This window comes from Mirounga leonina, unplaced genomic scaffold (assembly GCF_011800145.1).
Source record: "Mirounga leonina isolate KUSES-001 unplaced genomic scaffold, KU_Mleo_1.0 Mir_115, whole genome shotgun sequence".
NCBI lineage: Eukaryota > Metazoa > Chordata > Mammalia > Carnivora > Phocidae > Mirounga > Mirounga leonina.
Window position 1 is genome coordinate 31967428 of NW_023270268.1, and position 27320 is coordinate 31994747.

Below are 27320 nucleotides of genomic sequence, written 5' to 3' on the forward strand. Positions count from 1 at the left end.
GAGTTCTGGGTCTGGATGTCCTGTGCTAAACCTGAATGGGCATTCTCCGTCAAGTGTATTTTTACCTTCATTGTTCTGTTGACTCTGTGGTATCAGCCCCAGAAGCATTTTACAAAAATAATAAGCTATTTTGTTGAGCTTTTATGGAGGTGTCCTTTTGACAAAATCAAGAGCATGGAAAAATGCCCTTTTTAAAATATCATTGAAAAGAGAGAACTTGAGGGCGCCTGGGTGGCTCAGTTGGTTAAGCGACTGCCTTCGGCTCAGGTCATGATCCTGGAGTCCCGGAATCGAGTCCCGCATCGGGCTCCCTGCTCGGCAGGGAGTCTGCTTCTCCCTCTGACCCTCCTCCCTCTCATGCTCTCTGTCTCTCATTCTCTCTCTCAAATAAATAAATAAATCTTTAAAAAAAAAAAGAGAGAGAGAGAACTTGATTCTGGATCTAAATGGCCTTCAGTTCAGGCTGAAATTACCAACTGTTGATATTGTAGACGTTGTTCACAGTAGCCGTCTTCCTAAGCAGTTGTCTCTTATAGGTTGCTGAATGACCATCATGATGATGCCTCCAAGTTTATCTGTCTTCTAGCAAAGCCCAGCTGCAACTCTCTAGAACAGGAGGATTTTATCCCTTTACTTCAGGTAATTTTCATTTCCTTCTAAAAATGGGTTTTATTTTTTAGAGTTTCAGAGGTTTTTAAAATTTTTTCCACTGTAAGATATGTCAATTGAGATATACAAATCTAGAAGTCAGATTTCTAGAAGAGTGATTTTCAAGCTCGTTTTAGGAACAAAATCCTTTTGTTAAATGAAAATTAGCACAGAATGCATAGTTTAAAACAGATAAGACAGGGCTACTCCCACTGAAGCAGAGGAGGGGCACCACTCAGCCTCCCCCTTGCGCAATCATGGCAAACACTGAAACACCTTCTGAAACCAGATGTTTGGTCTACTTGGCCTAGATGACCTATCTCCAACAAAAGGAGCCCACTTGAGGAGTATTTATATCTAGGCCTTCCAGTAAGAGTCACTTACATGCCAATAGTGGGTCTGTTTTTACTATAACATTCTTCATAGCCTGATATATTACTTGTTAATATTCTTAATTTCATGTCTGAATATTTGTTTTTCCTGAGCAGATCACAAATTCCTTGAAGCTAAGGTTTGCCTTTCCTGTCTGTTGAATGCTCATCATTGTTTTAGTTGTTCTAATAAGTCCTTGTTGACTTGTTAGTGAGGATGCCTAAAGAGAGAAAAATAACATTGACATAGTTTTTTGGTTTTGGTTTTGTTTTAGTTGTATTCATGGCTACCATCTTTTTTTTTTTTTTTGGTAATTTTCTTGTTGAAATATAACATATACACACAAAAAAACACAAGTCGTAAATGTACCCACCAATCAGTGAATTTTCACAATGTGAGCACATCTGTGTAACTAGCACCCAGATCAAGAAACAAACCTCACCAGTACCCCCAAAGCTCTTCATGCTCCCTCCCAGTCACTGCCACCCTATGGTTACCACTATTCTATGTCTAATACAATACATAATAATATCCAACATTACATATTCCTACTTATGTTTTGTCAAATCACAAATATTCAGTATTTGAACTATATTGTTACTAAAACATTAGGGGTTTTTTGTTGTTGTAAGCTATGTGATTTTATTTATTTTTTATTTATTTTTATTTATTTTTTTCATTTTAATTCCAGTATAGTTAACATACAGTGTTATATTAGTTTCAGGTATATAATATAGTGATTCAACAGTTGTGTACTCAGTGCTCATCACAGTAAGTGTAGACTTAAGTCTCTTTATCTGTTTCACCCATCCCCCACCTATCTCCCCTCTGGCAACCACCAGTTTGTTCTCTGTAGTTAAGTCTCTTTTGTCTCTTTTTTTCTTCTCTTTTATATATATATGTTTAATTTTATTTTAATTTATTATGTTATGGTAGTCTCTTTTTTTCTTTGTTCATTTGTTTCTTAAACTCCACATATGAGGGGCGCCTGGGTGGCACAGTTAGTTAAGTGTCCAACTCTTGGTTTCAGCTTGGGTTGTGATCTTGGGTTGTAGGATCGAGCCCCGACTTGGGCTCTGCATTCAGCACAGAGTCTGTTTGGGAATCTCTCTCCCTTTCCCTCTGCATCCCCCACCCCATGCTGTCTAGTATGCACGTACACTCTCTCTCTCTCAAAATAATCTTTTTTTAAAAATTCCACATGAGTGAAATCATACGGTATTTGTCTTTCTGTGACTGACTTATTTCACTTAGCAGTATACCTTCTAGGTCCATCCATGTAGTTCCAAATGGCAAGATTTCATTCTTTTTATGGCTGAATAATATTCCATTGTGTGTGTGTGTGTGTGTGTGTATGCCATATATATATATACATACACACCACCTCTTCTTTATCCATTCATCTATTGATGGACACTTGGGCTGCTTCCATAATTTGGCTATTGTAAATAATGCTGCAATAAACATAGGGATGCATATATCTTTTTGAATTAGTGTTTTCATATTCTTTGGGTAAATACCCAGTAGTGGAATTACTGGATCATATGATAGTTCTATTTTTAACTTTTTGAGGAACCTCCATATTGTTTTCCACAGTGGCTGCACCAGTTGGCATTCTCACCAACAGTGCACGAGGATTCCCTTTTTCTCTACATCCCCACCAACACTTGTTATTGCTTATCTTTTTTATTTTAGCCATTCTGACAGGTGTGAGACGATATCTCACTTAGGTTTTACTTTGCATTTCCCTGATGATTGATGATGTTGAGTGTCTTTTCTTGTGTCTGTTGGCCATGTGCATGTCTCTTTGGAGAAAGGTCTGTTTGAAAACATTAGGTTTTAATAGCAGTTCTCTATCCACCCCTTACCTTTAGCCCCTCAAATCTATTCTGGGCCTGCTCTGACTCCAACAAACTGCGTCCTTTGGGTCCCCTTCCCTGGCTAGCTTCTGGTTGGGTCTGGCCAGTGGATTGTACTGCCAGGAGTGGGCATTTCTTCCCCAGTGTGCTTCAGCACAGCAGCTGTATCTGTGTACTACAGCTTCTGCTGGATGGCCTCTTCTCCATAGCTTGAGTGCCTACCTCACTCCTGTAACTCTATTCCTTGCCTTGTCCCTCCGGCTCTAGAGATTGTAAGGGTGTCCTTCTGTTACGTGTTCCTGGTGCCTCACCGTTCCCTGTGTTTTCCCTTTACCTGCCTATGACATTACACGTAGTCCCTTCAGGAAAGGTTCATATGGGTAAATTCTTTTTCCTCTGGGCACCCTATTCCTGACTGAGTTTTATTAGAAGCTTTAATAAAACCACTGACAGGAATATAAATTAAATCCATATCAAAAGAATTACAAACAATAACAAAACTATGAGTTAGTAGACATTTATATTTCATTTATATAGGAGAAATTCTGTTTTTCTTTAACAAGTAGATTTGTGGAGTCCTCAAGTAAAAGTTGACAGAATGAATAGATACATTCTCCTCCCATTCTGTCCCAAATTCCTCTAAAGTGAAAGTGTAGGAATTTAAAGGGAATAAACACATGAAAATAAATGGAATGGTAGAAAAGAATGGAAAAAAAATTAATGTCAAGTGATTTCCAATTTCTTAAAAATAGAAAGTAGAAGCAGGCTAAGGAAACCACAGCCCAGAATGAGGAGCTATTTATGGGCTACAGTAGAGAAATGAGCTACTCTTCTCTATTCTCTCAGCAGGATACCAGAGCAGCTGTAAACTCAGGGTTGGCGGTTCTAATGGGAAGTATTAGAAATGAGGATTCATGGAAGGTTGTTATATAGAACAATGGAACAGTTGACTCCCTACTTGGTTCCCAAAAGTAAAGTGCATCCTAGCATTTACTCTCAAGCATAAACAAAATAACAAACAATAAAGCATGCTAAGACGAATTCCAATAGAGAAACATCCTAGATATAGCTGGCTAGTAGTCCTCAGAACTATCGAGGTCATCAGAAACAAGGAAAGTTTGCAAAATTGTTACAGCCAAAAGGAGCCTAAGGAGATGTGACAGCTAAATGGAATATGAGATCCTGGAACAGAAAAAAGATATTAGGCAGAAACTAAGTAAATAAAGTATGGTCTCTCATAATAGTAATAATAATGTATCAATATGGATTTATTAACTATAACAAATGCTAATGTAATGCAGAGTATATGGGAACTTTATACTGTCTTACCAATTTTTCTTTAAAACTGTTCTAAAAAATTAAGTCTTTGTAAACAATAATTACTATATTCAGATAGAGTATATAAAATAAGACTAGAATATTATGAAAACAGAAAGCTAATACCAGAAAGAGCTGTTACAATTTTAAAATGTGGGGGAGTCCTGGGTGGCTCAGGCGGTTAAGCATCCTACTCTTGATCTCAGGGTTGTGAGTTTAAGCCCCACATTGGGCTCCACACCCAGCATGGAGCCTACTTAAAAAAAATTTTTTTTAATGTAAGTACCAAAATTTAAAATGTCATCATAAGGCCTGGAAACTAATGTTTAGGATATCTCACAGGAAGGGAAAGAAAGCCAGAGAGAGGGAGAAGGAGGGAAGGGGGAGACATAGAGGACTAATTCAAGAATTTCAACAACTAACTGGATTCTGGAGAAGAAAGAAGGGAAAGAAGAGAGAGAAGGAAATCATCACAGAAATAATGCAGAATGGAGAGAATTCAAGGGACTGGGATGATAAGATGGGTACAAAGAGCTAGAACCTGGTAGGATTCCTTAGGATCCCTGTTTCCCTCCTTGGGAACATGCTTGTGTAACCAGCATATAATAAAAAATATAATTTGAGGGGCGCCTGGGTGGCTTAGTTGGTTAAGCATCTGCCTTCAGCTCAGGTCATGATCTCGGGGTCCTGGGATCAAGCCTCGCATCAGGCTCCCTGCTCAGCAGGGAGTCTGCTTCTCCCTCTCCCCTGCCCCTGCTCATGTTCTCTCTCTCTCAAATAAATAAGTAAATAAAAACTTTAAAAAAATCGAATTTGACACTCCCACAGCAGCCTCTCATGCTCCTTCCATTCCTGCCCACAGAATTAAAGAAATAATACAAAATACAAGTCTTTTGATTGAAAAAAACAAGTACAATGAGTAAAACAAAGAAACATACATAAACATATCATCTCAAAATTTTAGAAAAACGCAGATGAAAACAAGACACTAAAAGCGTCCAGAGAGAAAAACCAGGTCCCTTTTTTGTTTTTTAAAAAAACCAGGTCCCTTTAATAAGAACAAAAATTGGGGTGATATTAGACTCTCATTAGTAATTCTAGGGAAATGGATTTGAAATCAGATTTCCAATATCCTGCCAAGCTATCAGTCAGATATGAGATTAGAATAAAGACATTTAAAAACTCAGAAAGTTGGGGCGCCTGGGTGGTTCAGTCATTAAGCGTCTGCCTTCGGCTCAGGTCATGATTCCGGTGTCCTGGGATCTAGTCCCTCATCGGGCTCCCTGCTCAGCGGGGAGCCTGCTTCTCCCTCTCCCGCTCCCCCTGCTTGTGTTCCCTCTCTCGCTGTGTCTCTCTCTATCAAATAAATAAATAAAATCTTAAAAATAAATAAATAAATAAAAACTCAGAAAGTTTATCTCCCTATTTTCTAGAGAGTTACTTGAATAGATACTGTATCAAATTAAGTAAACCAGGGGGCACGTGGGTGGCACAGTAGGTTAAGTGCCTGACTCTTGGTTTAGACTCAGGTCATGATCTCAGGGTTGTGCGATCGAGCCCCAAATCAGATTAGACGCTCAGCGCGGAGTCCACTTGGGATTCTCTCTCCTGTCTCCCTCTGCCCCTTCCTCCCACACACACATGCACGTGCACCTGCTCTCTCTCTTGCTCTTTCTCTCTCTCTAAAATAAATAAATCTTCAAAAAAAATTAAGTAAACCAAGAAAGAGGAATACATGAGATCCATGAAACAGTGGATTCAATCCAGAGAATCAGTGAAGGGAAGACCTTAGATGGCAACTGAAGAACAGCCAGTCCAGAATAGAAGAGGTGATGGGATTTCTCTGGGAAGAAGTTCTCCATAAAGGGGAATAGGGAGGGGTGGAGCTATTCCATGCAGTACTATTATATTTGAGAACAAGGAAACTGGAGAGTATGCTTGTAGCACAGCATTCTATATGAACAAGTTTTTCAAAAGCAATTCAAAACTCCCAAGAAAATCGAAAAAAAAAAAAAACTGTGTAAGACAGTCATGATCTAAGCTTGAAGCAAACTGAAATATGGCATGATTACAAACAACTGATGGAGAATAAGAAAAGAAAGTCCATTTAACTTCAGTTCTTCTCTGAATGCCCAAGGGACATGATGTTGGACCAATAAGAAAGTAGGAACTTTCTCCAGGAATGGAAGCACTGGCAGGCTCCATTTTTCTTGCCCTCCTGCCTAGCTGGTCCAGTGTGGGTGGATGCCAGTTCTGACAGTCTCCATCTTCCTTGGTAGCACCACTCACCCCATTCTGGTGTTCCCTTGCAAACCTGCCCCAGCAGGCCCCCTCCAAAGTGACTGCCACTGTGCCACACCCAGCAGGGATCCTGGGCTAGGACTGGTACTCACCTTCAAAGCAGTTTCCACTACACCACACCTAGTGAGTAGCCTTAGCCTGGACCCACACTCTCCAAAAACTACTCCTACCCAGAGGGTCAGGGGCAGCCCTACCCACAGCAGTTGTGGCCCAGCCACAAAAGGAGGGAACATGCAGCCTACACACAGTCATCCCTGGAGACCCTGGTTCTGGTGATTAGGGTAGATTTTGCTTCTGGGCCCCACAGGATGCTTTCTACATAAGGCCACTGTTTCATGACCAGATGTAGCGGATTCACCTAAAACATAGAAACAAATAGAGTCAGACAAAATGAGGAGATAGGAATGAAAGAACGAGACAGAAAACAACCTCAGAAAAAGAACTAAACCTCAGAAAAAGAACTAAAATAATATACCTAATAGGGAGTTCAAAGTAATGGTCCTAAAAATGTTCATTGAACTATAGAGAAGAATGAATGAACACAGTGAAAACTTCAACAAGAGATAGAAAATGTTAAAAAGAACCAATCAGCTGAAGAACAATAACTGAAATGAAAAATACACTAGAGGGAATCAATAGCAGTTAGAGGATGCAGAAGAATAGATCAGTGATCTACAGAACAGAGTAGTAGAAATCATTCAAGCTGAACAGCAGAATGAAAAATTTTAAAATGAGGATAGTTTAAGGGACCTCTTAGATAACATCAGGCATACCAACATTTGCATTAGAGGGGCGTAGAAGGAGAAGAAAGAGAAAGTAGCAGAAAACATACTTGAAGAAATAATAACTGAAGGGCACCTGGGTGGCTCAGTCATTAGGTGTCTGCCTTCGGCTCAGGTCATGATCCCAGGTCCTGGGATCGAGCCCCGCATTGGGCTTCCTGCTTAGCCAGGAGCCTGCTTCTCCCTCTCCCATTCCCCCTGCTTGTGTTCCCTCTCTAGCTGTCTCTCTTTCTCTGTCAAATAAATAAATAAAATCTTTAAAAAAAATAAATAATAATAATAACTGAAAACTTCTCTAGCCTGGGGAAGAAAACAGACATCTGGGTCCAGGAACCACAGAGAGCCCCAAAGAGGTCCACACAAGTCACATCATAATTAAAACGTCAAAAATTAGACGTAAAGAGAATCTTAAAAGCAGCAAGGGAAAAGCTACTAGTTACCTACAAGGGAACACCCATAAGACTGTGAGCTGCTTTTTCAGCAAAAACTTTGCAGGCCAGAAGGGAGTGGCATGATATATTTGAAGTGCTACAAGGAAAAAAAAAAAAAACACAACCAAGAGTACTTTACCTAGCAAGGATATTTCAGAATTGAAGGAGAGATAAAGTTTCCTGGACAAGTAAAAGTTAAAGAAGTTAATCACCACTAAACCAGCCTTATAAGAATTGTTCAAAGGACCTCTTTAAGTGTGTGTGTGGGCGGGAGGCCATAAGTAGAAGAAAATTATGAAAGAAAAAAAAATCTCACTGGTAAAAGCGAACATACAGTAAAGGTAGTGGCTCAACTGCTTGTAAAGCTAGTATGAAGGTTAAAAGACAAGTAGTAAAATCAACTACATATACAATAATTAGTTAAGGGATACACAAAAAGCTATAAAATAAAACATCAAATACATTTAAAACATGGGTGGGGGGTAGATTAATAATGTAGTGCTTTTAGAATGTGTTAGGACTTAAGTGACCATAAACTTGAAAGTCATTCAATCACAAGGGAACACAGCAAGACAAGAAGAAAGGAACAAAGAATTACACACACACAAAAAACAAAAAACAGAAAACAGTTAACAGAATGGCAGTAAGTAGGGATGCCAGGGTGGCTCAGTCGGTTAAGCGTCTGCTTTCAGCTCGGGTCATGATCCCAGAGTCCTGGGATAGAGCCCCGCATCGGGCTCCCTCCTCAGCAGAGAGCCTGCTTCTTCCTCTCCCTCTGCCTGCCACTCCCCCTGCTTGTACACTCTCTCTCTGTCAAATAAATAAATAAAATCTTAAAAAAAAAAAAATGGCAGAAGTACATACCTGTCAATACTTACTTTAAATGTAAATGGACTAAATGCTCCAATCAGAAAACATGGGGTAACTGAATGGATAAAAAAGCAAGACCTACTTATATGCTGCCTACAAGAGACTGACTTGTAAGTGAAGGGATAGAAAAAGATATCCCAAGCAAATAGAAACAAAAAGCTGGAGGAAAAAAAAAAAGCTGGAGTAGCATACTTACCATCAGACAAAACAGACTTTAAAACAAAGACTGTGGGGCATCTGGGTGACTCAGTTGGTTAAGCATCTGACTCTTGACTTTGGCCCAGGTCATGATCCCAGGGTCATGAGGTAGAGCCCCATGTCAGGCTCTGCACTGAGTGTCAAAACTGCTTAAGATTCTCTCTCTCCCTCTGTCCCCCCTCCACCACACACATACATGCTCTTTCTCTAAAAAAAAAGGGGGGGGGCATTACATCATGATAAAGGGATCAATCCAATAAGAATATAACAACTATAAATATCTATGCATCTAACATAGAATAATATATAAATAGATGAAGCAAATATTAACAGACATAGAGGGAAGAATTGACAGTAATATAAAAATAGGGGGGTTTATTATTTTAAGCTTTTATTTAAATTCCCGTTAGTTGGGGCGCCTGGGTGGCTCAGTTGTTAAGCGTCTGCCTTCGGCTGAGGTCATGATCCCAGGGTCCTGGGATCGAGCCGCGCGCTGGGTTCCCTGCTTAGCAGGAAGCCTGCTTCTCCCTCTCCCACTCCCCCTGCTTGTGTTCCCTCTCTGGCTGTGTCTCTCTCTGTCAAATAAATAAAATATTTTTTTAAAAATTTAAAAAATAAATTCCCATTAGTTAACATACAGTATAATATGATATTCAGGTGTAAAATAGAGTGATTCAACACTTCCATACAACACCCTGTGCTCATCACAGCAAGTACACTCCTTAATCCCCATCACCTATTTCACCCAACCAGCTCCCCTCTGGTAACCATCAGTTTGTTCTGTACAGTTAAGAGTCTGTTTCCTGGGGCGCCTGGGTGGCTCAGTTGGTTAAGTGTCTGCCTTGGCTCAGGTCATGATTCTGGAGTCCCCAGATCAAGTCCCCTGTCGGGCTCCCTGCTTAGCGGGAAGTCTGCTTCTCCCTCTCCCTCTACTTCTCCCCCCACTTGTGCTCTCTCTCTCTCAAATAAATAAATAAAATCTTTTTTTTTTTTAAAGTCTGTTTCTTGTTTGCCCCCCTTTTTTTTTCTTTGCTCGTTTGTTTTGTTTCTTAAATTCTGCATATGAGTGAAATCATATGGTATTTGTCTTTCTCTGACTCACTTATTTCACTTAGCATAATACAATCTAGCTCCATCCATGTCATTGCAAATGGAAAGATTTCATTCTTTCTGTGGCTGAGTAATATTCCATTGTATATATACACCACATTTTCTTTATCCATTCATCAGTCGATGGACACTTGGCTGTTTCCATAATTTAGCTATTGTAGGTAATTCTGCTATAAACATTAGGGTGCATGTATTCCTTTGAATTACTGTTTTTGTATCCTTTAGGTAAATACTTAGTAATACAATTGCAGGGTCGTAGGGTAGCTCTATTCTTAATTTTTTGAGGAACCTCCATATTATTTTCCAGAGTGCCTGCACCAATTTGCATTCCCATCAACAGAGCAAGAGGGTTCCCGTTTCTCCACATCTTCGCCAATGCCTGTTGTTTCTTGTGTTGTTAATTTTATCCATTCTGACAAGTGTGAAGTGATATCTCCCTGTAGTTTGGATTTGTATTTCCTTGATGATAAGTGATGTTGAGCATCTTTCCATGTGTCTGTTGGCCATCTGTTTGGTCTTCTTTGGAAAAATGTTGTTCATGTCTCCTGCCCATTTTTTAATTGGGTTATTTGTTTTTTTGGGTGTTGAGTTTTATAAGTTCCTTATATATTTTGGATACTAACCCTTTAGCAGATACGTCATTTGCAAATATCTTCTTCCATTCCATAGGTTGCCTTTTAGTTTTGTTTATTGTTTCCCCCACTGTGTAGAAGCTTTTAACCTTTATGAAGACCCAACAGTTCATTTTTGCTTTTGTTTCCCTTGCCTCAGGAGACGTATGTAGTAAGATGTAGTAAGAAGTTGCTACAGCTGATGTCACAGAGGTTACTGCCTGTGTTCTTCTCTAGTACTTTGATGGTTTCCTGTCTCACATTTAGGTCTTTCATCCATTTTGAATTTATTTTTGTGTATGGTGTAAGAAAGTGGTCCAGTTTCATTCTTCTGCATGTTGCTGTCCAGTTTTCCCAACACCATTTGTTGAAGAGACTGTCTTTTTTCCATTGGATATTCTTTCCTGCTTTGTCGAAGATTAATTGACCATACAGTTGTGGGTTTATTTCTGGATTTTCTGTTCTGTTCCACTGATCTATGTGCCTGTTTTTGTGCCAGTACCATACTATGCTTTGTTAATATGATTTGAAGTCTGAAATTGTGATGCCTCCAGCTTTGCTTTTCTTGCTAGATTGCTTTGGCTATTTGGAGTCTTTTGTGATTCCATACAAATTTTAGGATTGTTTCTAGCCCTATGAAAAATGCTGGTGGTATTTTGATACAGATTGCATTAAATGTGTAGATTGCTTTGGGTAGTGTAGACATTTGAACAATATTTGTTCTTGCAATCCATGAGCATGGAGTATCTTTCCATTTCTTTGTGTCCTCTTCAATTTCTTTCATCAATGTTTTATAGTTTTCAAGGTACAGATCTTTCACCTCTTAAGTTAGGTTTATTCCTAGGTATCTTACGGTTTTTGGTGCAATTATAAATGGGATTGATTTCTTGATTTCTCTGACAATATATAAAAATGCAGCAGATTTCTGTGTGTTGATTTTGTATCCTGCAGCTTTACTGAATTCATGTATCCATTCTAGCAATTTTTTGGTGGAGTCTTTTGGGTTTTCCACATAGAGTATCATGTCATCTGAAAATAGTGAAAGTTTGACTTCTTCCTTGCCAATTTGGATGCCTTTTATTTCTTTTTGTTGTCTGATTGCTGTGGCTAGGACTTCTAGTACTGTGTTAAAATAACAGTGATGAGGGTAGACATCCCTTTCTTATTCCTGACTCTAGAGGAAAAGCTCTCAGTTTTTCCCCATTGAAGATGACACTAGCTGTGGGTTTTTCATATGTGGCCTTTATTATGTTGAGGTATGTTCCCTCTACCCCTACTTCGTTGAGGTTTTTTATCAAGAATGGATGCTGTACTTTGTCAAATGCTTTTCTGCATTTATTGAGAGGATCATATGGTTCTTGTCCTTTCTTTTATTAATGTGGTCTATCACATTGATTGATTTGCAAATATTGAATCACCCTTGCAACCCAGGAATAAATGCCACTTGATCGTGGTGAATGATTACTTTTAATGTACTGTGGGATTTGATTTGCTAGTATTTAGTTGAGAATTTTTGCATCCATATTCATCAGGGATATTGTTCTCTTTTTTAGTGGGGTATTTGCCTGGTTTTGGAATCGGGGTAATGCTGACCCTGTAGAATGAGTTTGGAAGTTTTCCTTCCATTTCTGTTTTTTTTAATAGTTTGAGAAGAATAGGTATTATTAACTTTGTATGTTCCTAGGAATTTATTTATTTCTGCCAGATTGCCCAATATGTTGGCATACAGTTATAATTATATTTCTGTAGTGTTGATTGTTATTTCTCCTCTTTCATGGGTGGTTTTATTTATTTTGGTCCTTTCTCTTCTTTTTGATAAGTCTGGATAGGGTATTATCAACTTTATCAACTTTTTCAAAGAACCAGCTCCTGGTTTCACTGATCTATTCTAGTGGGCTTTTTGTTTGTTTGTTTCACATGTATCATTCATTTCGTCTGTAATCTTTATTTTTCCCTTCTTCTCTTGACTCTAGGCTTCATTTATTGTTGTTTCCCTAGCTCCTTTAGGTGTAAGGTTAGGTTTTGTATTTGAGATTTTTCTTGCTTTTTGAGGTAGGCCTGTATTGCTATATACTTCCCTCTTACTACTCCTTTTGCTGCATCCCAAAGGTTTTGGACCTTCATGTTTTCATTTTCATTTGTTTTCATGTATTTTTTTATTTCTTCTTTAATTTCCTGGTTGACCCATTCATTCTTTAATAAGATGTTCTTTAACCTCCATGTATTTGCGGTCTTTCCAAATTTTTTCTTGCGATTAACTTCAAGTTTCATAGCATTGTGATTGGAAAATATGCATGGTATGATCTCAATCTTTTTGTCCTTGTTGACACTTGATTTGTAACCTGGTATGTAGTTGTTCTGGAGAATGTCCCATTTGCCCTTGAAAAGAGTGTTTATTCTGCTGCTTTAGGATGGAATGTTCTGAATATATCTGTTAAGTCCATCTGGTCCAGTGTGTCATTCAAAGCTATTGTTTCTTTGTTGATTTTCTGCTTAGATGATCTGTCCATTGACATAAGTGGGGTGTTAAAGTCCCCTACTATTATTGATTATTATGAATGAGTTCCTTTTATGTTTGGGTGCTCCCATGTTGGGGGCATAAACATTTACATTTGTTAGACCTTCTTGTTCAGTAGACCCCTTTATTATGTGTAGTGCCCTTCTTTATCTCTTGTTACAGTCTTCGGTTTAAAATCTAGTCTGTCTGATATAAATATGGCTACTCTGGCTTTCTTTTGATGTCCGTTTGCATGATAAATGTTTCTCCACCCTCTCACTTTCAATCTGGAGGTGTTTTAGTCTAAAATGAGTCTTTTGTAGGCAGCATATAGATGGGTCTTGTTTTTTTATCCATTCTAACACCCTGTGTCTTTTGATTGGAGCATTTAGTCCAATTACATTCAGAGTAATTATTGATAGGTAAGAATTTAGTGCCATTGTATTTCCTGTAAAGTCAGTGTTTCTGGAGGTTTTCTCTGTTCCTTTCTAGTCTTTGTCACTTTTGGCCTTTCTTCCCCACTCAGAGTCCCCTCTAATATTTCTTGCAGAGCTGGTTTAGTGGTCACAAGCTCCTTTAGTTTTTGTTTGTCTGGGAGACTCTATCTCTCCATCTATCCGGAATGGTAGCCTTGCTGAATGGTAGCCTTGCTGAATATTCTTGGATGCAGACTTTTCCCATTCAGCACCTTGAGTATATCTTGACACTCCCTTCTGGCTTGCCAAGTTTCTGTTGAGAAATCTCCAGTGAACTTATGGGTTTTCCCTGGTAAGTTAATGACTTATTTTGTGTTACTGCTTTTAAGATTTTCTTTTAAGTGGGCTCCACATGGGGCTTGAACTCACGACCCTGAGATCAAGACCGGAGCTAAGATCAACAGTCAGATGCCAGTTATGTCTCTTGCTCCTGAAAATAATGGCCTTATGAAGAAGAGGTCATGTAGTGTCCAAGGCATGGTGCTTCAGGGAGTGTCTCCAGTATGTGCTGCGTGTGCTCTGCTGTTGTGTTCTGGCTGCTCTGTCCTTCAGGTCAGTCGCCTGCAGAGGCTCTCCTTGCCTGCTGTGGGCAGTGTTTGGTCCCAGGCCTGAATATGGTGAGTTTTAACTAGGTGTGCTCTGGTCTGCTTTTGCAATGAGACCTGACACCAATTCCACCAGAACTGAGGCTCTGTAGAACTCTCTGGTCAGGAGATATGGTTTGGGCAGCGGTTTGTACTGTCTCCTGGGGGAGAGGCTCACTGTGCTGGACTGAGGCAAGTTGACCGAGGGGACAGTCCCACCAGAGCAAAGGGGAGTGGGGCTTACTGTAAGCAAATTAGGCAGCCAGTATTAGCACTTTCCTGCTTCCCACAGGTGACTCTGTGTTATGCTGAGGGGCAGGGGAGGAAAATGGTGCCAGCCAGCTCCTTTGTTCCTGAAGAGGTGTCTCCATGAATGCTGCCTCTCAAGTACATGCTCCGAGAAGAGTGAATAATCTCCCCAATGTGTGGCCCAGGTGTTCTTCAGATCACTGTTTCCATGCTGTCTACTCGCAGGTTGTTTGTCTGCTTTCTCTCCAGGAGGAGCACATTCTCTCTTGGCCTCTATTCTAGCCAAGCCCTCTGGCCTTTAAAACTCCAGGGTTTTAGTCCCACTCTTATAAGAACTCACAGAATTTAGCCCCTCTCATCTTCCAAAACAATGGCTTTGAGGAAACATTCTCCTTGTGCATTCTTCGGTGTGCTCCTCTCTCTCTCACCCTTCTCTGCAATCACGGCTCCCTCCCCTCTACAGTACCTGCAATCTGCTTCTCCCCTAAACCATGTCTCTGCACTTCCTACCATCTTCGATGTCGCCTCTTCTCTCCCTTTAGTTGTGGAATTTGTTCTGCCAATCTTCAGGTCATTTTCTGGGGTATTTAGGATGATTTAGTAGTTACCTAGTTGTGTTCGTGGGATGAGACAAGCCTAGGATCCTCCTACGCCACTGCCATCTTCCTTTCTTGCTCTAGTTTCTCTTAAAAATAGTAGGGGATTTTAACACCCCACTTACATCAATGGATAGATCATCCAGACAGAAAATCAATAAGTAAGCAGTGACCTTAAGCAACACATGAGACCAGATGGACTTAACAGATATACACAGAACATTCCATCAAAAAACAGAATACACATTCTATTCAAGTGCACATGGAACATTCTTCAGGATAGATCACATTAGACCACAAAACGAGTCTCAGTAAATTTAGGAAAATTGAAATCATATCAAGCATTTTTTCCAACCACAATGGTATGAAACTAGAAATCAATTACAAGAAAAAATTATAAGACCCATCTATATGCAGCCCACAAGAGACTCACTTCAGATCTAAAGACACATACAAACTTAAAAAACAAACACATGAAGGCTAAGCAACATGCTACTAAACAACGAGTCAGTGAGGAAATCAAAGAGGAAATTTAAAAATACCTTGAGACAAATGAAAATGGAAACACAACATTCAGAAATCTGTTGGACATGGCAAAAGCAGTTCCAAGATGGAAGTTTATGATATAGGCCTGTCCTAAGAAACAAGAAAAATTTCAAATGAACATTCTAACCTTACACCTAAAGAAACTAGAAAAAGAACAAAAAAACAAAGTTAGTAGAAGGAAGGAAATAATAAAGATAAGAGTGGAAATAAATGAAAAAGAGATCAAAAAATAAAAGAAAACCAGTGAAAATAAGAAGTTTTGCTACATGCAAAAGAATGAAATTAGACTATCTTATACCATATACAAAAATAAACCCCAAATGGATTAAAAACCTAAATGTAAGTCATGAGACTATAAAACTCCTAAAAGAAAACTTAAGCAGTAAACTCTTAGACATAAATCTTAGCAATATTTTTTTGGATCTGTCTCCTCAAGCAAGGGCAACAAATGCAAAAATAGTTGGGACTACATCAAAGTAAAAAGCTTTACACTGTGAAGGAAACCATCAACAAAATGAAAAGGTGACCTACTGAATGGGAGAAGATATTTGCAAATGATATGTCCAATAGAAGGTTAATATTCAAAATATATAAAGAACTCCTACAACTCAACACCCATTTAAAAAAGGGGGGGGTGGGCACTTGGGTGGCTCAGTCAGTTAAGCGGCTGCCTTTGGCTCAGGTCATGATCTCAGGGTCCTGGGATCGAGTCCCGCATTGGGTTCCCTGCTCCACAGGGAGCCTACTTTTCCCTCCCTCTGCCGCTCCCCTGCTTGTGCTCTCTCACTCTCTCTATCAAATAAATTAATAAAAAAAAAAGGGGGGTGCCAGGGTGGTTCAGTTGGTTAAGCATCTGCCTTTGGCTCAGGTCATGATCCCAGAGTCCTGGGATTGAGCCCCACATCAGGCTCCCTGCTCAATGGGGAGTCTGCTTCTCCCTATGCCCCTCACCCCGTTCATGTTCTCTCTCTCTCGTGCCTGCTCTCTCTCTCTCAAATAAATAAATAAAATCTTTTTTTAAAAAATGTGCAGAGGACCTGAAAAGACACTTTTCCAAAAAATACATACAGATGGCCAACAGACACATGAAAAGATGCTCAACATCATTAATTAGGAAAATGCAAATCAAAACCATAATGAGATACCACCTCACACCTGCCAGAATGGCTAGTATCAAAAAGATAAGAAATAACAAGGATTGGAGAAATTGACAAGGATATGGAGAAAACAGAACCCTGGGCACTATTGGTGGTAAATTAGTAAATGTAAATTGGTGCAGCCATTATGGGAAACAATATGGAGTTTCCTTAAAAAATTAAAAATAGAAATACCATACGATCCAGCGATTCCACTTCTGGGTATTTTTTCAAAGAAAATGAAAACTCTAATTCAAAAAGATATATGCATTCCTATGTTCACTGCAGCATTATTTACAATAGCCAACATATGGAAGCAACCTAGTGCCCATCAATAGATGAGTGAGTAAACAAAATATGGTATATATGAACAATTGAATATTACTCAGCCATAAAAAGGAATGGAATCTTGCCATTTACAACAACACAAATGGACCTAGAGAGTGAAATGTCAGACAAAGAAAATGATTTCACTTATATGTGGAATCTAAAAAACAAAACAAACATACTCATAAATATAGTGAACAAACTGGTGGTTGCCAGAGGGCAGGTGGTTGGAGAGATTGGCAAAATAGGTGAACGGGATTAAGACGTACAGACTTCCAGTTACAAAAGAAGTTAAGTCACAGGGATGTAAAGTACAGCATAGGGAATATAGTCAATAATGTTTTAATAACTTTGTATGGTGGCAGATGGTAACTAGATTTACTGTGGTCAGTTGTAATGTATATAAATGTTGAATCACTGCTGTGCACCTGAAACTAATATAATAGTGTACGTCAGCTATACTTCAATTAAAAAAAAAAATGAGGCAAGAAATACAAAACAGTGGTTTTCAAGATGCTGGATATCTGGCAACAAAAGATAGTGATTGCTGAGAGACAGAAAGCAAACAAGGTCACCCTTATGATTGTCTCAGGTTACTGCCTTGAGAGAGTTCCCAAGCCACAGTGTGGGAATGGGGACTCCAGGCAGAGTCCATCAGACTCCCTAATTTTAGGAGGCAGAGGTGAAGAGCTAGATGACCAGGGTGGCTAGAATACTTGGGACAGAGTACCAGCGAGAAAGCTCCAGACATCTTTAGAACTCCTCCACGAGTATTCAGCAGAATACTGATCAACAGATGTATGTGGGGAAAGTAACCAAAGCTAAAGGAAGTGCTATCCATAATTAGGGAGCAGTACAGTACCTGTCAGTCACACAGGCCCAGGGATAGTATTTGTCCTTACCAGCCAGACTGGAAAACTGCAGGACTTTGGGTAGAGTACTCTTGGGAGTCTTGCTTCAGTAATGGAGAATAATTAACCCTAAATTAAGCATTTCTAGGTCCTGCCTAACCAATTTAGAAAGCAAGACCTACAAGGATAAAAGGGTTTTAAAGTGACTTAACAGCATTCCAGAACAAAGTTTGAGAATATTTATAAGAACATAAAAATATCCAGCATTCAACCAGGTGAAATTTGTAATAGTTGATGTCATCAGGCATGCAAAGAAGCAGAAAAATACAACAGATAATACGGGAAAAAAGATCAGTTGAAACTGATCCAGATGTTAGAATTAGACAAGTACATTAAAACAACCTTCATAACTGAATTCTGTCTACCCAAAAAGTTAAGACATGGAAGATATATATTTTAAAAAACCCAAATTGAACTTGTAGAGGTGAAAACTAAGGTGTCTGGGGTGCAAAATACACCAGATTGGATTAACAGCAGATTAAACATTGCAAGTGAAATGATTAGTGAATTTGAAGACAGAATAGAAACTATCCAAAATGAGAAATGGAGACACAAAGAAAGGAAGAAAAATGAAAAGAGCATCCATGAGCTTTGGGACATAACTTCAAGCAAACTAACATACTTATAAATGGGAGAGGTGGGGGGATTTAAAATAAAGAATTTGTCACCTCTTTGTCCCAAGTTCCTAGGACAGAGCTTTTAAACCCTTAGAACTTCCCAAATGATAAGAACATATTTGTTTTTCACAGCGGGCTCCTGGGACCATGCCTGAGTTTTTACTAACGAGATGACTCATTAATGGTGGGTCCCTGGATAGTTTCAGAGTGGGGACTTATTGTGCCAAAAAGGCCAACCATGTGATTAGAGGTTAGGTTTTTCAGCCAGGTGTTACCAACCTGACCTCCAAGGAGGAGATGGAGCCTGGAAATTGAATTCAGTCATATGGACAATGATTTAATCAAGCATGCCTACCTAATGAAACCCAATAAAATCTCTGGACACTGAAGCTCACTGAAGCACAATGATGTGCTGGGAGGGTGCCATGCCCTGAGAATAGAAGCTCTGTGTCTCAGACCTTCCCACTTTTCCCTCTGCATCTCTTGTTTGGCTGGTCCTGACTTGTAGCCTTTATAATAGAATAGTAATCATAATGTAGCACTTGCCTCATTTCTGTGGGTCACTCAGGTAAATTGTTAAACCTAAGGGGATGGTGGAAGCCCCCACATTTATAGTCAGTTGGTCAGAAATGTGGATGGCGTAGGAACCCCAGAGTTAATGGCTGGTTTCTGGAGTTAGAGAAGTCTTGTGAAGGGACCGTGCCCCTAACCTGTAAAATCAGTACCAATTCTGGATAGTTAGTGCTGGAATTGCATTGCACAGGGACAGAAAAATTATTTGATGAGATAATAGCCCTAGATTTTCTATATTTGATAAAAACCATAAGCTCAAACCCAAGATAATAAGCCCAAGGACAAGAAACACAAAACTATACCAAGTCACATCACAATAAATTGGTTCAAAACCAGTAATAAAGAGAAAATTTGAATAGCAGCCAGAGAAAATAGTCACATTTCATAAAGTGGAACAAAGATGAAGATAACAGTAAATTTCATGTTGGAAACAGTCCAAGTCAGAAACATTGAAGCAACATCTTTAAAGTACTCAAAGAAAATAGGCTATCAACTTAGAGCATCGTACCCAGTGAAAACATCTTTCAAAAACGAAGGTGAATTAAAGATTTTTTTGGACATAGAAAAGCTGAAAGAATTTATCACCAGCAGAAATGCAGTACAAGAAATGTGTTTGGGTTGGGGGGAAAGTTGTTCAGTCAAGGAAGAAAATAATGCCAGATGGAAATACAAATTTACATAAAGGAAAGGAAAGCTCAGAAATGGTAACTAAATGGATAATTTTTTATTATTCAGATCTCTTTAGAAGATAACTATTTAAACAAAACTATCAACAGTGTTTTGTGGTGATTATAACATATGCCTAAGTACAATTTGACAACAATAGCGTAAAGGCCAGGAGAAGAAAAATGGAAGTATACTATTGTATGGTTCACATATTATCTATGAAGTGGTATAATACCACTTGAAAATAGATTGTAGTAAGTTAAAGATGTATGCTGTACTCTCTGACACAACCACTGAAATAACAGTTATAGCTAAAAAGCCAAAAAAAGTTTAAATAAAATAGAAGTTATAAAGAATACTCAGTGAACTCAAAAGTAGGCAGGAAAGGAAGAAAAAAGGGGAACAAAGAATGGATGGGACAAACAAGATGATAGACCTAAACCTAACCATATCAATGTCAATAACACATTAAATATAAGTGATGTGAATACTGTCAAAAGGCAAAAATTAGACAAAAAAGCAAGACCCAAATATATGTTGCCTGAAAGAAATGTACTTTAATTATAAAGACACAAATAAATTAAAAGTAAAGGAAGAAAAAAGATACAGCATGGTAACACTAATCAAAAGAAAGCTCTTACAAATAAATGGAAAGACATATTGTGTTCATGGATTGAAAGACTTAACATTGTTAAATGCCCAATCAACCCAGAACAGTCTATATAGATCAGTTCAAGTTCTGTCAAAATCCAAATGGTCCCCTTCTCCCATCCCCTGGCAACCCCATTCTATTCTCTGCTTCTGTGAGTCTATTTTGGATACCTCATATAAGTTGAATCATGAAGATGTTGTTCAGTGGATATAGTTTTAGTTATGTAAGACAAGTTCTAGATATCTGTTGTACAACATAGTGCATATAGTTAACAGTGCTATATTGTGCAACTTAAAATTTGTTAAGAGGGTAGATCTCATGTTAAGTATTCTTACCAAAACAAACAAACAGATTAAAGAAAAAAAAGCACAAGGAAACTTGGAGGTGGTGAATATGTTATTACCTTAATCGTGGTGATGGTTTCCTCGGTACACATGTATGTCCAAATTCATCAATCTGTATATATTATATACATACAATTTTTTGTATATTGCTTATTCCCCAATAAAGTTTAAAAATACCAATGGCATTTTTTGCAGAAATATAAAAAACAATTATAAAATTCATATGGAATTTCAAAGGACCTGGAATAGCCAAAACAATCCTGAGAAAGGAGCAGAAAGCTGGAAGCTTCACACATCCTAACTTCCAAATATATTACAAAGCTACAGATTCTTGCATATATCCACCAATGATTTGCAGCATAGGTGCCAAGATTATACAGTAGGGAAAGGATGGTCTCTTCAACAAATGGTGTTGGGGAAATTGGATGTTTTGTACACACCACGTACAAAAATGAACTCAAAAGGGATTAAAGACCTAATCCAAAGACCTGAAACTATAAAACTCCTAGAAGAAAATAGAGGGGGAAACCTTCATGACCCTTGGATTTGGCAACGGATACGACCAAAAAAGCAGAGGCAGCAAAATCAAAAGTAGACAAATGGGACTACATCAAACTTTAAAACTTCTGGACAGCAAAGGAAAGAGCGTAGTAAAAGGCAGTCTATAGAATGGAAAAAAAATGCTTGCAAACACACCTGATAAGGTGTCAATATCTAGAATATATAAAGAACTCCTACAACTCAATAAGAACAGCAATAAAAATAACTGGATTTTTAAATGGTCAGGGACTTGAAGAGACATTTCTCCAAAGATGAAATGTCTAACAAGCATATGAGGAGATGTTCAACATCAGTAAAAAAAAAAAAAATTAATAAGCAGGGGAATGCAAATCAAATCACAGTGAAATACCACCTCACACCTGTTAGAATGGATACTGTTTTTAAAAAAAAAAAAAAGCGTTGCTGAGGATATGGAGAAATTGGAACATTTACACACTGATGGTTGGAATGTAAAAGGGTATAACTTCTATGGAAAATGGTGTGGAAGTTCCTCAAAAAATTTAAAATAGAGCTACCATATGACCCAGCAATACCACTGTGGGGTATATATCCAAAAGAATGGAAAACAATGTCAAAGAGATATTTGCATTCCCATGTTCATTGAGCATTATTCACAATAGCCAAGAAGTAAAAGCAACCTAAATGTCCATCAGTAGGTGGACAGATAAAGAAAATGTGATATATACATATAATGGAATATTATTCTGCCTTTAAAACAAAAGGAAATTCTGTTACATGCAACAACATGGATAAACCTTGAGGACATTATGCTAAGTGAAATCAGCCAGTCACAAAAAGACAGATACTGTACTATTCCACTTATATGAAGTATCTAGGGTAGTCAAACTCCTAGGAAGAAGAGAGGTAGTTGCCAGAGCCTGGGGGGAGGTTGTGTGGGGAGTTGTTGTTTGGTGGGTATGGAGTTTCGATCATTCGGGATTGGGGTGGGAGGGGTCTGTTGTACAACAGTCTGCAAGTTGTTGACAGTATTGTACTGTACACTCAGAAATTGTTGGATGAATTTTATGTTATATGGGGTTTTTTGCTGCAAAAAGAAAAGAAAGCTGGGTGGCTATATTAATATCAGACAAAGTAGTTTTTAAAGCACATAATATTGCTAGGTAAAGATAAAGAGATCAGTTCATCAAGAATATAACAATTCATGGGCGCCTGGGTGGCTCAGTTGGTTAAGCGTCTGCCTTCGGCTCAGGTCATGATCCCAGGGTCCTGGGATCGAGCCCCGCATTGGGCTCCCGGCTCAGCAGGAAGCCTGCTTCTCCCTCTCCCACTCCCCCTGCTTGTGTTCCTGCTCTCACTGTCTCTGTCTCTGTCAAATAAATAAATAAAATCTTTAAAAAATATATATATAACAATTCATGAAGAATGTAACAAAAATGATAAAGGGATCAATTCATCAAGAATATAACAATTCGGGCGCCTGGGTGGCTCAGTTGGTTAAGCGACTGCCTTCGGCTCAGGTCATGATCCTGGAGTCCCGGGATCGAGTCCCGCATCGGGCTCCCTGCTCAGCGGGGGGTCTGCTTCCCCCTCTGCCCTCTTCCCTCTAGTGCTCTCTGTCTCTCATTCTCTCTCTCTCTCAAATAAATAAATAAAATCTTTAAAAAAAAAAAAAAAGAATATAACAATTCATAAAGAATATAACAACATGGGGTGCCTGCGTGGTTCAGTCGGTTAAGTGACTGCCTTCGGCTAAGGTCATGATCCTGGAGTCCCGGGATCAAGTCCCACATCGGGCTCCCTGCTCGGCGGGAGGCCTGCTTCTCCCTCTCCGACTCCCCCTGCTTCTGTTCTCTCTCTCACTGTCTGTCAAATAAATAAAGCCTTAAAAAAAAAAAGAATATAATAACATGACAATTTTTTTTAAAGATTTTATTTATTTATTTGAGAGAGAGAGAAAGAGAGAGCACAAGACAGGGGAGGGTCAGAGGGAGAAGCAGACTCCCTGCTGAGCAGGGAGCCCGATGCCAGACTCGATCCTGGGACTCCAGGATCGTGACCTGAGCCAAAGGCAGTCACTTAACCAACTGAGCCACCCAGGCACCCATAACATGACAATTCTAAATGTTTGTGCACCTTGTCACAGACTTTCAAAATGCATGAAGCAAAATCTGATAGAACTTCAAGGATACATTCAAGTCATAATTGTAGATTTCCATGTGCTGTTTTCAATAATGAACAAGTTGAGAAAAGATCAATAAGGATATAGAACACTTGAACAACACTATCAACCAACTTGACATAATTGACATTTATATTACACTTTACCAAACAACAGTAGAATACACATTCCTTTAACATGTACACAGAATATTTACCAAGATAGACAATATTCTGGGCCATAGAAAATCTCAATAAAAATTTAAAATGCAGCTCTTAAAGTATTCCTTTGACTTGAATGAAATTAAGTTAGAAGTAATAAAAGATCTCTGAAAATTTTTCAAATATTTGATAACTAAATAACACTTTTAAATAACCCATGAGTCAGAGAAGAAGTCAAAAGGAAAATTAAGAAACATCTTGAACTGAATGAAAGTGAAAACACAGCATGTCAAAATTAATGAGATGCTGCTAAAGCTGTATTTAATAAGTGAGCTTAGCAAGTTTACAGATAACATGATTAGTATACAAAAATCAATTTTCTTCCTATATACTAGCAACAAACAATTCAAAATGAAATTTTAAAAATACCATTTATAATACCACCCCCAAATATTAAATACTTAGGGATGAATCTGCTAAAAGATGTGCAAGACCTGCACACAAAATACAGCAAAACATTGCTGAGAGAACTTAAAATAAGATTTATATAAATGGAGAGAGAGGTCTTTATGGGTAGGAGAACTCGATATTGTTAAGATGTCAATTCTGCATTAGCTTTGACTCTTAGAACCGTAATAATGTGCAAATACTCTCCCTCCAAAAAATAAGTAATGAATTAAAATCAACCTGGACTTGTGGGAAAGAAACTCAGAATAAAATAATAAACAATAACAAATGAACTGAACTGTATTCTAACTGCATTAAGGAGAATAAAGGAAGAACAGGAGAGAGCTAACCTGAGTAACCTTGGAAAGTACTATTTTAACTGGATACTGTAAGACCAGAGACCAAAAGAACTAATGCTATACTCTGTTTAGTAAATTTGTTTCTCAATGGGATATAGGTTGGCAATTCTGTTAAAGTTACAAAGGAAAGGGAGAAGTTTAGACTGAACCTTGTGTATAGTATTAGAATCCATTCTCTACATGATTACATAGTTTTTAGTATATACAGATAAATATAGAAAAGAAAGAAATAAAAATGTGTATGCTTGGATTAGTATAAAGGAGTTTCCCCCACCTGTGTATGCAGTTTCAGTATTCATGGTTAACTGCAGTCTAGAAGCAGATGATCCTCCTTCTGAATTAACATTAGAAGGTCAGTAGTAACCTAAGGCTACCTCACAATGCCTACTCCATTCACCTCACTTCATCTCATCATGTAGACATTTTTCATCTCATATCATCACAAGAAGTAAAAGCGTGAGTACAGTACAACAAAATATTTTGAGAGAGAAATCACATTCACATAACTTTTATTACAGTATATTGTAATTACTCTATTTTAATATTGTTATTGTTAATCTCTTACTGTGCCTAATTTATAAATTAAACTTTATCATATGTTTAGGAAAAAACATTATATATATATATATATAGGGTTCAGAACTATTTGCAATTTCAGGCGTCCACTGGGAGTCTTGGAACATATCCCCTGCAGATAAGGGGGGACTGCTGTACGTACAAGTATTCCTAGTTCTTCCTGCCAAGAGGGTCCAGGAGCAATGACACCCTAATGGTGATGAGCACACCTAGCACCCAGATTTCTAAATGGTTTTTAAATACCATTTCCAATAAAGGAACCAGGGCTATTGGGGAGGGGGGGAGGTAGATTCCAGGGCTGGAACGATGAAAATATAAGATGATACCATCTTGTGATACCAGAAAATATAAAAGTGCTCACAAAAGAATAGGGCATGTCAAGAGGACACAGAGGCCAACCTGATAGAGTTCCAATGGCCAGAGCAAGATCAATTTGAGCAACAAAATAAATAATGATAGTGTTGGATTAACCCTTAGAATAAAATAAATACCCATGAGTCTGTACTGATACGAATTGAACATATAAATATGTGGGAGAGGAGGAATAGCTCTTCCTTACGGAAGAATTCCAGTTATTAAATGTAGAAAGAATGAGAGAAATACAAAATCACTATTAGATAAGCACCACAGTATAAATATCACAGGTTCCACAAATGACTGCTGAAATCAGGGGCGCCTGGGTGGCTCAGTCAGTTAAGCGTCTGCCTTCAGTTCAGGTCACGATCCCAGGGTTCTGGGATTGAGCCCTGCATCGGGCTCCCTGCTAAGTGGGGCATCTGCTTCTCCCTCTTTCTCTGCCCTTCACCCCTGCTTGTGCTACCTCTCTCACTCTCTCTCAAATAAATAAGATCTTTTTTAAAAAATGCTGAAATCTGTGGGCAAAAATTTGCAGAGTTTCAAAGTATATCCCCCCTCCACAATATTTATTAATTATTAAGGGAAAATAATAACTATATGGTGGTGAACCCAGAAGTCGCCATTTCAGCCAAGCGTGATCAAAGTTAACTCTACAAGATATAAGACATACTGACATCACATACTCTTATATGACTGTAAAGCACACAATACCACTTATGTGGTATACCTGCCAAAAATGTATAATCTTAATCTAATCATGAGAAAATATCAGACAAAACCATGTTGAGAGACAGTCTACAGAATAATTGACTAGAACTCATTAAGAATGTCAAAATCATGAGGCATGCCTAGGTGGGCTCAGTTGGTTAAGTTATCTGACTCTTGATTTCGGCTCAGGTCATGATGTCAAAGCCATGAGATCAAGCCTCTCATCAGGCTCCATGCTGAGCATGAAGCCTGCTTGGGATTCTCTCTCTCCCTCTCCCCACTAATGCTCTCTCTCTCAAAAAAAAAAAAAAAAAAAAGGCATATTTCATGATTATGAAATACAAGACTAAATAACTATTGAAGATTGGGAGAGACCAATGAGGCACAAGAACTAAATGCATCAACAAAAGGCAACCTATGGAATGGGAGAAGATACTTGCAAATGACTTATCAGATAAAGGGCTAGTATCCAAAATCTATAAAAAACTTACCAAACACAACACCCAAAAAACAGAAAATCCAGTCAAGAAAGGGGCAGAAGACATAAACAGACATTTCTCCAAAGAAGACATACAAATAGCCAACAGACACATGAAAAAAATGCTCAATATCACTCCTCATCAGAGAAATACAAATCAAAACCACAATGAGATACCACCTCATACTGATCAAAATGGCTAAAACTAACAACTCAGGAAACAACAGATGTTGGTGAGGATACAGAGAAAGGGGAATCCTCTTACACTGTTAGTGGGAGTGCAAGCTGGTGCAGCCACTCTGGAAAACAGTATGAAGGTTCCTTAAAAAGCTAAAAATAGAGCTACCCTACGACCCAACAATTACACTACTAGGTATTTATCCAAAGGATACAAAAGTACTGATTCAAAGGGGTACATGCACCCTGATGTGTACAGCAGCAACGTCCACAGTAGCCAAAATATGGAAAGAGCTCAGATATCCACTGACAGATAAGAAAGAAGTGGTATAGATATACATACGCACACACAATGGAATGCTACTCAGCCATCAAAAAGAATGAAATCTTACTATTTGTAATGACATGGATGGAATTAGAGGGTATTATGCTAAGTGAAGTAAGTCAATCAGAGACAAATACTATATGATTTCATTCACATGTGGAATTTAAGAAACAAAACAGATGGGGCGCCTGGGTGGCTCAGATGGTTAAACATCTGCATTCGGCTCAAGTCATGATCCCAGGGTCCTAGGACCAAGCCCCACATCGGGCTCCCTGCATGGTGGAGAGCCTGCTTCTCCCTCTCCTACTGCTCCCCCTGCTTGTGCTCTCTCACTCTCTCTGTCAAATAAATAAAATCTTTAAAAAAAAAAAAAAGGAAA

General features: G+C 38.6%; 1 protein-coding gene across 6 annotated transcripts in view; it reads left to right on the forward strand.

The window, feature by feature from the left end:
• The window catches only part of PPP2R3A (protein phosphatase 2 regulatory subunit B''alpha), a 214723-nt gene that overhangs the window by 103904 nt on the left and 83499 nt on the right, over window positions 1-27320 (forward strand). For all 6 annotated transcript variants that reach the window (XM_034995190.1, XM_034995200.1, XM_034995176.1 and 3 more), the window contains one exon: window positions 537-639. In XM_034995190.1, coding sequence (XP_034851081.1) covers window positions 537-639 — 103 coding nt within the window. The remainder of the gene's footprint in view (window positions 1-536; window positions 640-27320) is intronic.